At 48.1% G+C, this 13649-nt stretch overlaps 1 protein-coding gene across 1 annotated transcript; it reads right to left on the reverse strand.

Annotated features, from left to right (window-relative positions):
* Positions 1130 to 9119, reverse strand: UXT (ubiquitously expressed prefoldin like chaperone). The gene is made up of 7 exons (XM_003135055.5): positions 9012 to 9119; positions 8725 to 8831; positions 7694 to 7775; positions 7489 to 7556; positions 7108 to 7215; positions 1439 to 1502; positions 1130 to 1225 (listed from the first exon to the last, which is right to left on the reverse strand). Exons 2-7 carry the CDS (start codon positions 8820 to 8822, stop codon positions 1175 to 1177), a joined length of 471 nt encoding a protein of 156 aa, XP_003135103.1. The 5' UTR covers positions 8823 to 8831; positions 9012 to 9119; the 3' UTR covers positions 1130 to 1174.

A 13649-nucleotide genomic window follows, 5' to 3' on the forward strand; every position in this document is an offset into this window, starting at 1 on the left:
GACCGCGCGGCTTCCAGGGTTGGGGAGGCGGACCCTGCCCCATAGGGCCTTGCTGGGATTGGCCCTAGGGGAACTGACGGAACGCAGCCGGCCTCCTGGGTTCCGAGGGGGCGTGCTCGGCCCCGCCGACGCTCACCGCTGATTGGCTCAGGAGAGACTGCTAGGCCGTGGGCGATTGACAAGGTTCCGGGGGTGCCTGCCTCGCAGTGATTGGCCTATATGAGATTGATGGAAGACGGCCAGCCTCCGAGGATAGAAGTGGTTAGGCTCTGCTTCCTGCTGATTGGCGGGCGATGGACGCCTAGACAGCTGCCAAAACACCAATGGGCGGTGCCGAACTCCACGCAGCCCAGCGGAAGCAGGACTTGTATAGAAGTACACAGGCTAGCAGCCCCGCTGGGAGGAGGTCTGACCAGGGATCTGCGGAGGCGGGCAGGCTAACTCTGTGGCGATTGGCTAGAAAAGACGAATTTAGAACGAAGCAGAGGAAGGAGGGCAGGACAGCTGCCAGACGTGCGAAGGAGTGTTGAGTGGTGGAAACGAAATGCCTACAAGGGCAGGGTCGAGCTGCAGCCAGTAATAAAGGGGTGGAACCTGGCTCTGTATCGATTGGCGGAAGCTGGATTCAGCCTAGAATGAGGACCGGACCAGGGAGGGCGGGCGAGATCGGCCCTGCGCCCATTGCTGGAGCTGTAACTATTTAGAAGCTGGGACAAGGCCAAGGTTGGGCCTAGACGGGCGTGGGTGTAATTTAAGTTACCTGAGGAACGATTGGAGTGTGGGAGAAGGGTAAACTTTAGGGCCAGGAGTGAAAGGTTGATTGCCTTAGGGAACAAACCGCCACCCTGAATCGGCCCGTTCTCTATGGTTAATTCAAGCAGTAGTGCACAGGAAAGGAAATAGAAAGAAGGGTCAGGTGGGGGCCCAGGTTGCCAAGGCGATGGTAGAGAGGGCAGAGCGGAAAGTCAGGTGGCACATTCTGCCAGGAAACAGGCTGGAGGCGGCACTTCAGTGGTGCTTTAAAGATTCTACACAGACTGGATCTCTGCGCCTCCCAGTAACATTGTGCTTTAGAAACGGCACTTTAGCCAACAGCAGAAGTTAATGGGGGAAAGAAGGGCCACGTGACTCAAAGACATTCAGGCTCTTTAATGTCAAGGGAGGTAGGAAGAAGTCAGTGGCGAGGCTCGGGGAAATTCTGCAGACCTTGTAGTTCTCTAAGCCCCTGAAAAAGAGAACAGAAGAGATTGAACGGAGACTGGGTCCAGGCCCCACCTCAGGCTTGCTTGGAACTCCCTTCCCTCAGAGCCAGCCTGGTTCCTGTCTGACTCATTTGGAGGGAAAGATGGCCCTTCCCATCTCTGGCTCTCTCCCTTCCTCAGGACACCACCCTAAATATTTGGAGATAGAGTCTGGGAGTGGGGTGAGCTGCTCTCACCTCTAGCAACATGTGGATATGGGCCTTGATATTCATGGAGTCCTTGGTGAGGCTGTCGCTGAGCCTGGAGAAAAGAAACGAGAAAGGGCGAGGTGGGCCCCACTTAGGATCCGTGAGGATGATGTGCCCTCACCGCTTCAAGAACCGCCTAAGTCCTGGATGACTTCCACACGGCAGGTGGTGGGACCCCTACTACCTGGCCTGCTCCTAGGCAGACATGCCTGGCCGCCATCTGCACTACACTGATTCCAAGACCTTTACTGAATGCCTACTCTATGCCAGGTTGTTTTAGGTACTGGGGAGATAGCAGCAGACATAGCAAACGAAAATCTCGGCCTCTTGGAGCTCAGATTCTCATTAAGGGGGACAGATGATGGAGTAAAATATGGAGTATGTCAGATGGTTAAAATTATAATGAAAAAAAAATTAAATGAGAGAGGATATGGGAGTACAGGAGTGGGGGCTGGAATTCGAATTAGGGTGCTTAGGGATGGCCTCACTGAGAAGCGTTTGAGTAGAGACTTAAAACAAAGAAGCGAGTCATGTGGACATATGGAGGATGTGTGTTCCAGGCACAAGGGGTGGAGAGTGCAAAGGCTCTGAGGTGGGCGCGTACCTGGCATGTCTGAGGCCCAGCGAAGAGGCCAGTGTGGCTGGAGAAGAAAAAGTGAAGTGGGGAGGTAGAGGAGGCGAGGTCACGGAGGTAAGTGGGGGAGATAGTTCGTGTAAAATCTACCAGGCCATGGTGAGGACTCTGGCTTTGACTCTAAGTGGGATGGGAGCAAGGGGAGTATTGTGATCAGAGAAGGGAGGTCAAATGACTAGGGTTTCAGAGGATCCATCTGGCTGCTGTGTGGAGAACCGACTGGGGATAAGGACAGCTGGTGTGGAAGAGGAAGGCCACTGCAGAGGCTGTCGGAATCGTCCAGGTGAGAGATGCAGACTCGGACCGCAGTGGCAGCGGTTGAGGGGATGAGAAATGATTGGAGCTGGGATACTTCTTTGAAGGTAGAGTCAATAGGATTTACCAAAGGAGGATGTTGGATGCAAGAGAGAGAGGACTCAAGGAAGACACCAAGGCTTAAAGCAACTGGAAAGCGGGACCACTCTGGCTCTGGGCTGTTGAGCTACGCCAACCAGCCCATTCCTACCTCCTGACATCTAAGCCAACTGCGACCAGGCTCACCCAAAAGAAGCCTAAGTGATGCAAAGGATAAAAGAAGGCCTTTCTGAAGAATGAGTAAGAGTTAAACAGGACAGTCTTTCACAAGAAGTCCGAGAGGCCGGAAAGAGCTTCTAGAGGAGCAATCAGGAGGCCAGTGTTAGAAAGTAAGTGAATGGTGGAAGGAAAGTGGCACAAGATCCAAGAGGTAGGCAAGGGCTAGATCATGCACGGTCTTGATATCCTGATAAGGAAGGTGGATTCTATTGTGCCGAGTTATCCTGTCAACGTAAGAGTCAGTTTTGGGGAAACTAAATACTGTTAAGAAAAGTAGAAGGCAACGACATAGGATGTTAAATTGGAAAAAAAAAAAAGAGTGTAAACTCATTTATGTATCACTATCTCCCCCCAGTTTTTCTATTTTGGCTCCCCCGCAGCATATGGAGTTCTGGGTTAGGCATCAGATCCAAGCCACAGCTGCTATCTATGCTGCAGCTGCAGCAACACTGGATCCTTTAACCCGCTGTGCCGGGCTGGGTATCGAACCTGCAGCCTGGTGCTGCAGAGATGTGGCCGATCCTGCTGCACCACAGCAGGAACTCCACTATCTCCCAAATTTGTATTTTCTTCTTTGGCTGGGGTGGGGGCATGCAGAGGTTCCCCGGCCAGGGATAGAACCTGTGCCACAGTGGCAACCCGAGCCACAGTGGTGACAACACCAGGTCCTTAAATACCAGGCCGCCAGGGAACTCCCCAAATTTATATTTTCAGTCCAGCCCTCTCCCCCGAACTCCAGCCTTGGGAGTTTTAATTACATCTTCAGAAAATCTACTTCATTGTTTAATAAGCATCTTACACTTACTAGGTCCTAGACTGAACTCCTGATCTTGCCCTCCAATTCCGCTCTTTCACTGTCTTCTCCATCTCAGAAAACGGCAATTCCATTCTCCTAGCTGCTCAGCTCCAAACCTAGACTCCGCTTTTTTTTTTCCTCACATCCCATATCCAATCAGGCATTCTGTTTAAAACTGCAACTGGGAGTTCCCTTTGTGGCTCAGCAGTTGACGAACCCAACTAGGATCCATGGGGATGCAGGTTCAATCCCTGGCCTCGCTCAGTGGGTTAAGGATCCGGCATTGCTGTGAGCTGTGGTGTAGGTTGCAGACTTGGCTCGGATCTGGCGTGGCTGTCGCTGTGGCATAGGCCGGCAGCTATAGTTTTGATTTGACCCCAGCCTTGGAACTTCCATATACCTCGGGTGTGGCCCTAAAAAAAAAAAAAAGGCAAAAAAACCCACAAAAAACTGCACTGTCCCATCAGGCAATGTGTCCAATCTCCAATCTGTGCTGTTCTCTGCAGCACCATCAACCTGTGACATACTACTGCCTTTACTGATTTGTTTATGGTCTGTCTCCCCTGACTAGAATGTAAGCTGTGTAAGGGGAGAGATTTGGTGTGCTTTGTTCCTAGCATGTATCCTCAGGAACCAGAACAATATGTGGCATATAGTAGGGACCCAATGTATGTTGAATGAATAAGTGAATGACCACTTCACTCACAGGAACCTGAAGTCCTCAGAAGAAAATAAATGGAGCAGGCTGTTGTTGCCAGACAGCAAGGATGCTTTCTTTTTTTTTCTTTTCTTTTTTTTTTTTTTTTTTTTGGCCTTTTTAGGGCCACACATGTGGCATATGGAGGTTCCCGGGCTAGGGGTTGAATCGGAGTTGTAGCTGCCAGCCTACACCACAACCATAGCAATGCCAGATCTGAGCCGCATCTGTGACCTACACCACAGCTTACGGCAACACCAGATCCTTAACCCACTGAGCGAGGCCAGGGATCGAACCTGCAACCTCATGGGTAATAGTCAGATTCGTTTCCACTGAGCCACGAAGCAAACCCCGAGGATGCTTTCAAAAATATCTGGATAATGCTCCAAGAACAGAGGAATGAATGTGATCAGCTTTTAAGGGATCATTTGAACATTAAAAGAGAACAAAATTAAGTTATTGGTACAAGCTCAGTCTATGAAAGGCTACGGGTTCAACACTTTAAAAAGAGAGAAACATGTAAAGTTCACCAAATGCCATTCATCACACAAAAGGGATAGGTTTAATTTATTGCTACTGATTTAATATGCAAGGCAGTGTTAACAGTCATATAGTCGTATCTGTTTATGGGTGTGGATGTGTACTCCTTTCTGTGTAATCAGAAAGAATACACACAGAGACCCGATCCTCCCATTCCCCAGACACACAAATACGCTAAGAACAAGAAGAACTGAGAGGCTGTTTGCATTACATAAAGTAATCTGAAAGAAAGGTGGTTTAAAGTGTGTCCCCAAATAACCAAGTTATTTTAAAGAAGAGAGCAAACTACAGACCCAAATCTTTATCTCCTAGAGAGATTCAATTTCTAGGGAGTCCTACTAATTATGATAAAGTAGTAAGAGGTTCACATTTCTCATCACACTAACAGATCAGGTCAACAAATTAAAAAGACCGGACAAGGGGGCAGGCAATGACAAATACCTCATTCAGGGGAAAGACATCAAGTAGCATAGAATTAAAATCTATTCGAAAGGCTCAGGAATCCTGTGACATAACAAGGAAAGCTTTGTTATAAAAATGGACCTGAGGGAGTTCCCACTGTGGCTGAGTGGGTTAAGAACTTGATGGAGTCTTCATGAGGATGCAGGTTCGATCCCTGGCCTTGCTCCGTGGGTTAAGGATCCAGCTTTGCCACAAGCTGCAGCGTAGGTTGCAGGTGCAACTTGGATCCAGCATTGCTGTGGCTGTGGCGCAGGCCAGCAGCTGCAGCTCTGATTTGACCCGTAGCCTGGGAACTTCCATATGCCTCACGTGTGGCCATAAAAAGAAAAGAAGAAAAAAGCAATTAAAAAAAAAAAAAAGGACTTGAGGAGTTCCCCTGTGGCACAGCGAGTTAAGGACCTGGCATTGTCACTTCTGTGGCTCAGGCTGCTGCTGTGGCATGGGTTCGATCCCTGGCTTCGAATCTTCCACAGGCCATGATGGACTTGGTCTAAATGGGCACCAGTTCTTAATTGCACTGGCCCATGAAGGCAGGGCCCTCGACCAAATGATTCACCAACTCATCTTATCACTAAGATTTCGATGTCTCAGCAGGTCTGAGGCTCACTTAAGTCTATGAACACTGAAACCCTGAAGGGGTTTGAAAAAAGAAGACTCACTGAAACCTAAGGGAGGCAACTCTGGAAGAAATGAATGTAGGAATAGAGAGAAATGTAACTGGGAAGGACTTTTAGAGCAGTAGTATTCACACCTGTGAGATGTTATCAGTCTAAGCATATTGCTCAGCAGCCTCTCACTCTGAGCGAGTGAATGCTCACCAGTCTTGGCAGTTCCTCTGCCAAGGATGGCAGGCACACTGGTCACCTGGCCAGGAATGCTCTTCCCCAGATAGCCCTATGGCTTGTTCACTCACATGTCAGTTTCTCTGGGAGGCCTTCCCTAGCCACCTTTCAAACCTCTCATCCACACTCCCCTTCCTCGCACAGAACCCGCAACTCAACCGGAGCCCATCCTTGACCCCCACGTTACCTCCCCATCACCGCCAACAGAGTTCTGCTTCAGTCCCCACTGCAGTCTATTTCCAACATTCGCTTTTAAATTCATTCAACAAACATAGAGTGCCTACTATATGCCATGTTTATTCTAGTGATAGGGGGTATAGCGAAAATCTCTCCCTTTGCAAAGCTTATAACCTAATGGGAGGAGGCAATGGACCTTATAAAAAAGTAAATTACATGGCAAACATTAAGAGGTCATGAGTGCTCGGGGAGAAAAAGAAAAAGAACAAGGGAGGGGAATCGGGAGTGCCAAGGGGTTGCGATTTTAAAGTAGGGTTACAGAAAGCCTAGTAGAGGAAGTGACATTTAAGCAAGACTTAAATTGAATGAGGAAGCCATGTGGGTAGCTGGGGAAAGAGCGCTGTAGGCAGAGAACAGCCACTGCAATCGCCCTGAGGTGGGGTCATTCTGAGGGTGTTTAAGGACGCCTGTGAAGGTTAGTGTGGTGAGAGCACAGTGAACAAGCAGGAAAATTAGCAGGAGGTGAAGTCAGAGGTGACCTGTTTTATTGTTACTGATCTATGGGCTGAGACCTCCAGGATCTGGTCGAAACTGTGCTGTTGTGCAACAGTTATAGTCCTTCCAGACTATAAGCTTTCAAGGAACCCTTCTGTCTTGTTCACTGCTGCCTCCCCACCACCAAGCACAGAGCCTGGCCTACAGCAGACACCCAGTGACTTTTTGTGGGAGTGAACAATACAGAGACCATGTATTGAGTGCTTATTGTGTGCTATGCTTGGGGCTAAGCTTTGCATCCCCCACTGTCCTCAGCCCTAGCCCTGAGGGGGAGGGGAGATGGGTCCCTAAGTATCATCCCAGGCAGCCATGGGGAAAGGGGGCAGAAGAGCCTGGCAAATGGTGGTGCTTTTAGACACTATCCTCATGCAATGGACTTACTCAGTGAGGAGATTGCTCTTACGATCAATGAACTTGAGAGCTTCTGCCAGTGTCAACTCCAGGAAGAAACCATATCCAAGGGCCACGTAGATCCGTGAAGTGTCTGGGCTGAGGAAACAGTAGTTAGAGGAAGGGGGGAAGTCCTTATCGCTGTTCAGCATACCACATGGTTTATTTAAGATCTAAAAAAAAAAATTCCCATCCCCCCACCTTCCCCAAATTTGAAGCTCTAGGAGGGCAGGGATTTTCTCCTATATTATTCACTGTCACATCTCCAGCACCTAGTGTCTGGTCTGTAGCAAATACTCAAAAAATATTTGCTGAATGAAGGAAAGGGGAAACTGAACCCTGTGGGCTCAGAGGGGGTGGGTAGACACTCACACCACTGTGTCAACGAAGAAGTTACAGCCCAAATCCACCTGCATATATAACTCCGAGTGATTAGTCTCCTGTGGGGCCAGGGAAAAAGAGGTAGGGGTCAGTGGTCAACTTTTAGGTCAGGTGACGAGTTTTGGTCTGGGGTCTCTCCTCTCTTCCCCCTCCTTTGCCCACATAAAGAAGGTATACCTAACCCTGGCATCTTTACCTGGAGTCGCTCAATGACATTTCTCAGCTGAAGGTATTTGGCCAGCTGTTCATATACCTTGTCACGATGGTCCAGCACCTTTCTGATGGGACAAGAGTAAAATGGTGACCAAGAGGAGGCCTGTCCCTCTTGAAATACCTCATATCATGACTCTCTGACACTCTCCTGTCACCATGCCCTAAAGAAGCAGTTTAGGACTCTGGGTCAGACTGCTTTGGTTTGAATGCAGGCTTTCCTTTTTACTAGCTGGGTGACTTTGGCAAGTGAGTAACCTCTTTGGGTCTCAATTTCCCTGTCTAATAAAACAGGGATGACAAATATTACCTCATAGAGTCATTAGGAAGATTAAATGAATGTTTACTATAAAGCATTTAGAACAGTGTCTGCCAAACAGGAAGCTTTATAAATGTGTTAGCTATTATTTATTAGTATTATTATTACACTCCCAAATGCCTTCCTCCAATCACACTCTCCCATTCTTACTCTAGAAATATCCTCCATCCCTTTTAGGATGCTCATAATCCTAGACCTGAACACTGTACTTCCTGCTCAGATTAATAATACCAGTAATTTTTCATACTCACTGACCCTCTAGTATCCAAGTTAAATCCTTTAGAACTGAACACATTGAAAACTCAAAACCATTGCATGACGAAGGTTCTGTTTATTTCCCCATTTCACAGATGAGGAAACTGAGGCACAGAAAGTCAAAGCGAGGTACAACGTATTCACATGGAAAGCGAAATGGCCAAGCCAGGATTCCAACCTGGAAACTCTGGCTTCAGAACTCTCGCTCTCAATCCTTAAGCGCCTTCAGAGGCCGCGCATGCGCCAGCACACTCTCCGCTAAGACCGCCCGGTCTCCACCCCCGTCGCACCCCGGACATCGCCCCTCCTTCCCGCTCGAAAGGCGCGCGGGGCCGGGCTCCGAATGCCTGGCCCACCAATCAGAAGGCTAGGCCCTTACTTCGAACGCCCCGCTCACCACGTGGACCGCGGCAAGCACCCCGCCCCCCTGTTCTGTCACTCACTGCAGGTCCCGCTGCAGCACGTCAGAGATGAAAGCCTCGTAGCGCAGCACTTTCTCCGCCGTGGCTTCCACTGCCCGCCGTTTAGGGGGCGTCGCCATGATGGGCTCCTGAGGAATGGGGAGGGGGAAGAGCACGTTGACCACTCAGTTTGGCCTCCAGCACAGTACAATTGCACCCTCTCAACGGTGGGAGTAGGATCGTCCGGCTCGTGCTGGGGGGGGGTGAGCTTTCTCCCCCTCCCAATTCAGGGTCTCCGTCACCCAGGGACACCCAAACGCGGCTGTTACCTGAGAGCCGCCGGCAAAAGGAGCGGCTGGTAAGAACCGCGGCTTCCGGGTGGCGCGGGTAAATGACGTCCGACGAGGGCGCTGGCCAACCAAACAACCAGGTGGGGTGGGGCAGTCGCGAGCGGAAGACTACACTGGGGAGAGGAGAAGGGCGGGGCTTTACAGAATCCGAAGAGATTACTGAAGGCTGCAGAGCGTGGGAACCCGGACGGCACGAGGAGCCTATGGGGACCGTACGTGGTTGGTAGGGGTAGGGTTTAATGGGATTTGGCGGTTTCTGGAGGAAGCGGGACGCACAGGTGGAGGTAGAGAGAGACCGAGTAAAGCGTTTAGTATTTAAGTCAGAGCTTTGGAAGCAGACCGGCAAGAATCGATTGCGGATCTGGTCTGTGAAAAGGAAAATACATCCCTGTATCCCCCTCGATTTGGACTTTCACACGGGAAGTTTGCGTTTGGCTCCCAGTAATGGGAATGAGTGTGAACATTAAAAAAAGTTTTTAGGAGTTCTTCTTGTGGCTCAGCGCGTTAGGAACCCGACTGGTATCCATGAGGATGCGGGTTGATTGCTGGCCTCGCTCGGTGGGTTAAGGATCCCGCATTGCTCTGGCTATGGTGTAGGTCGCAGACGCGGCTTGGATCTGGCATTGCTGTGGCTGTGGTGTAGGCCGACAGCTGCAGCTTAGATTGGACCCCTAGCCTGGGAACTTCCATATGCTGCAGGTGCGGCCCAAAAAAAAAAAAAAGAAAGAAAGAAAAAAAAGTTTTTAAACGGACACAAATTTTTCTAAAGTACACCTTTGACGACTCCAGCTCTGTGGCCCGCAATTCTGTGGCTTGAATCCTAGGGTTCAAGCAAAGATTGACAACGCATTACGTCTAAGCACATCATTTAATAGTGACGTCAAATGGAGGGTCGAAGCCCTCCGCCAGAGATAGGTAATATTTGGGGTTTTTTTCCTTTTTTAGGGCCGCATCCGCAGCATATAGAGGTTCCCAGCCTAGGGGTCCAATTAGAGCTGTTGCTGCCGGCCCACTCCAGAGCCACAGCAATGCCAGGTCGGAGCCGCGAATGCAACCTACACCACAGCTCAGAGCAATGCCTGATCCTTAACCCACTGAGTGAGGCCAGGGATCAAACCTGCAATCTCATGGTTCCTAGTCCAATTCGTTTCCGCTGTGCCACGAGGGGACTTCCCTGAGATAGGTAATCTTGTAGTTAGAAATAGTTCGTGTGTTTTTATTTAAATGTGTAGGCTTTTATTAATTTTTACATGCTCAAATTACTGGATAGATTTATTTCCCATGTTAGATGTTCGAATAATAGCATCTAACCCGGTAAGTCCAGGCCTGAGCCTGAAGGAGAACCCAGGTGCTGAATCCCCCAAATGTCATTCCCACCTGCACGGCCTAGAGTGCCCCCTCCAAATCAGGGAACTCTTCCCAGATAATTTGTGGATTTACTGTCTAGAAGCAAGTTTTGTTCCAAATGTTCAAAACCTGAGCAAGTCAAGCTTTTCTTTGTCCTTAGAACAAGATGTTTATAAAGGAAACATTGTGAGTTAAAAAAATTTTTTTTGGTAAACCTTATTATGTTACATATGGTTGCAATTACATTTAGTATGATTGAAACAGACACTAGGTAGTAGACAAATATCATGGAGTTAATATATACCATTTTCCTGTAAGAAAGGGGGTGTTAATATTTATTAGCAGGGAGTTCTGATAAGGTGGAGATGGGTTCATTCAAGTCTATTAACTTACGTTTCACAAAACCATTTTTTTCTTTTTGAACATGTTTCTGACTTTATTTTTACATTTCAAACCTACAGAAAAGTGGGCACTGAAACCCCTACACCCCTCACTTAGATTCACCAAAAATGTTAATATTTGACCACATTTGCTTTCTCTCCTTTCATACCAAACAATAATTGTTGACATGGCTGCATAGCATGCCATCTTTTGGATGGCCTCAGATTTTTTTTTTTGTTCGTTTTTTTGACTGCGTCTGTGGTAGGCAGAAGTTCCCAGGCCAGGGATCGAACCTGTGCCACAGTAGTGACAGTGCCAGATCCTTAACCTGCTGAGCCATCAGGGAACTCCATAGATGGCCTCAGATTTTTTGAGCCACTCCTCTGTTTCTGAATGTTTGGGCGTGTTCTTTTTTTTTTTTTTTTTCTTTTCTTTCATTATCCAGGATAAGAGAGCAGTCTTTGCTTTCAAAATTTTGGGTGCAATCATGATTATGTTCTTGTGAAAAAATTTCTGGAACTGTAGTTTATTGATCTAAGGGAGGTCACTGCATTGTAAAGCAAGTGTCAAGTGACAATTGTACACTTACTCCCAATAACAAACTTCCTCATCCAAGTGTTACATTGGGGTCAGCACACTGTGGCCCCCAGTTTGCTGGCCCTTGTTGTTTCCCTATTGCCTGCAAGCTTTTGCCATTTCTAGGACCGATCCCACGGCATGTGGAGGTTCCCAGGCTAGGGGTCAAATCGGAGCTGTAGCCACCGGCCTACACCAGAGCCACAGCAATGCTGGATCCGAGTTACGTCTGCAACCTACACCCCAGCTCACGGCAACACTGGATCCCCAACCCACTGAGCAAGGCCAGGGATCGAACCCGCAACCTCATGGTTCCTGGTCGGATTTGTTAACCACTGAGCCACAACAGAACTCCCTATTTATATTTTTAAAGGTTTGAAAAAAGTAAAAAGACTATTTTGTGACATGTGGAAATTATATGAAATTCAAATTTCACTGTCCCATAATAAAGTTTTAAACATAGCCACACTCATTCATTTACTTTATTATTATTATTATTATTTTTTGTCTTTTTGCCATTTCTTGGGCTGCTCCTGCAGCATATGGAGGTTCCCAGGCTAGGGGTCGAATCGGAGCTGTAGCCACCGGGCTACGCTAGAGCCACAGCAATGCAGGATCCAAACCGCGTCTGCGACCCACACCACAGCTCAGGGCAACGCTGGATCCTTAACCCACTGAGCAAGGCCCAGGGATCAAACCCGCAACCTCATGGTTCCTAGTCGGATTCGTTAACCACTGAGCCACGACGGGAACTCCCTCACTCATTTACTTTAATGAAAGAAATGTTCATATATTGAGGTATGGGGAAGCCATTTTGGCTTATCCATGAGTTTACTGGAGTTTTATGCTGACTAAAACAGCCTGTTTGTGGCTTGTTAAACATAGATCTTACATACACTTTAATTTCTTTTCTTTTCTTTTTAGGGCTGTGCCTGTGGCATGTGGAAATTCCCAGGCTAGGGGTCAAATCACAGCTGCAGCTGCCGGCCTCCTCCACGGCCATAGCAACACAGGATCCAAGCTGCATCTGTGACTTAACCCACTGAGCGAGACCAAGGATTGAACCCACATCTTTATGGGTACTAGTCAGGTTCTTAACTTGCTGAGCCACAGCAGGAACTCCCAGATCCGCTTTAGTCATTAAAGGGCGCATTGATGAAATAAAGACTGTCCATGTTAAAGATAAAGATTAAATGCCTCGCTTCCTGGGTTGCCAATCTGGTACTCTTTCGATGATAAGACCTGATTTCCAGGCATCGAGGCCATGCTGACTTGCTGTGTGCATGCTGATCTGTTAAACCTTGAAGGAATATATCCCTGATTTGTTTGATGGTCTTTGTTCTGATGAGATAGAAAACTGGGCTGAAAACCCTGCTTCTCTGGAGCAGTTCCTCGGTTATCTAGGAGGCTGTCTTCCAGCAAGAGTCCTCAGTTTGGCTCAGTTTTACTCTTTTCTCTTCCTATTCCTATTGTAGATTGTTTATTGATTATTTCTGTCGATGCTTTCCTGTCTGTGGCTGCTCGCAGACTGTGTTAACTGAGAATTCTAAGAACGGAGGCCTGGTTGAAATAACGAGACATTTATTTGGGGTTTGTTAAGAGTAGTCTGGGAGACACAGTTGCAAGAAGCACTCGAATTGTGTTCTGCAGGACTACAAAATGAGGGAGCTTTTATGAAAGCAAAAAAACAAACAAAAAAAACCAACAACCCCCAAAACAAAACCCACCACATAGTTACATAAATTGCCAAGAATTAAGATTAGAGCTGCCAAGAAGTAAAGGTGTTTTTTTTTTCTTCTTCTTCTTCTTCTTCTTTTTGCATTTTTTATGGCCACCCCTGCAGCATATGGAAGTTCCCAGGCTAGGGGTCGAGTTGGAGCTGCAGCTGCCAGCCTACACCACAGCCACAACATCATGGGATCTGAGTCGCATCTGCGACCTGCACCACAGCTCACAGCAATGCTGGATCCTTAACCCACTGAGTGAGGCTAGGGATTGAACCTGCATCCTCATGGATACTAGTCAGGTTTGTTTCCGCTGAGCCACAACAGGAACTCCAAAGGGTGCTTGTTAAGCAAGCATTGGTTGAGGTTCAAAATAGTTGCCAAGGGAGGACTTTGAAACCCCAAGGTTGCAACTAGCAGCAGGTATCAGGTATTGTTTTGGAAAGGGCTGCTGGTGTCCTTGAGTTTGATACCGTTCAGAGGAAATTCACGTTCTCAGTGGTGCAAGGAGGTGTCTGAGACCAGATTCTCAATAACTGCCCGACTCCATTTTTGTATGCCTGAACTATGATGACTCCATTATAATTTT

The sequence above is a fragment of the Sus scrofa genome, chromosome X (genome assembly GCF_000003025.6).
Source record: "Sus scrofa isolate TJ Tabasco breed Duroc chromosome X, Sscrofa11.1, whole genome shotgun sequence".
NCBI classification, from domain to species: domain Eukaryota; kingdom Metazoa; phylum Chordata; class Mammalia; order Artiodactyla; family Suidae; genus Sus; species Sus scrofa.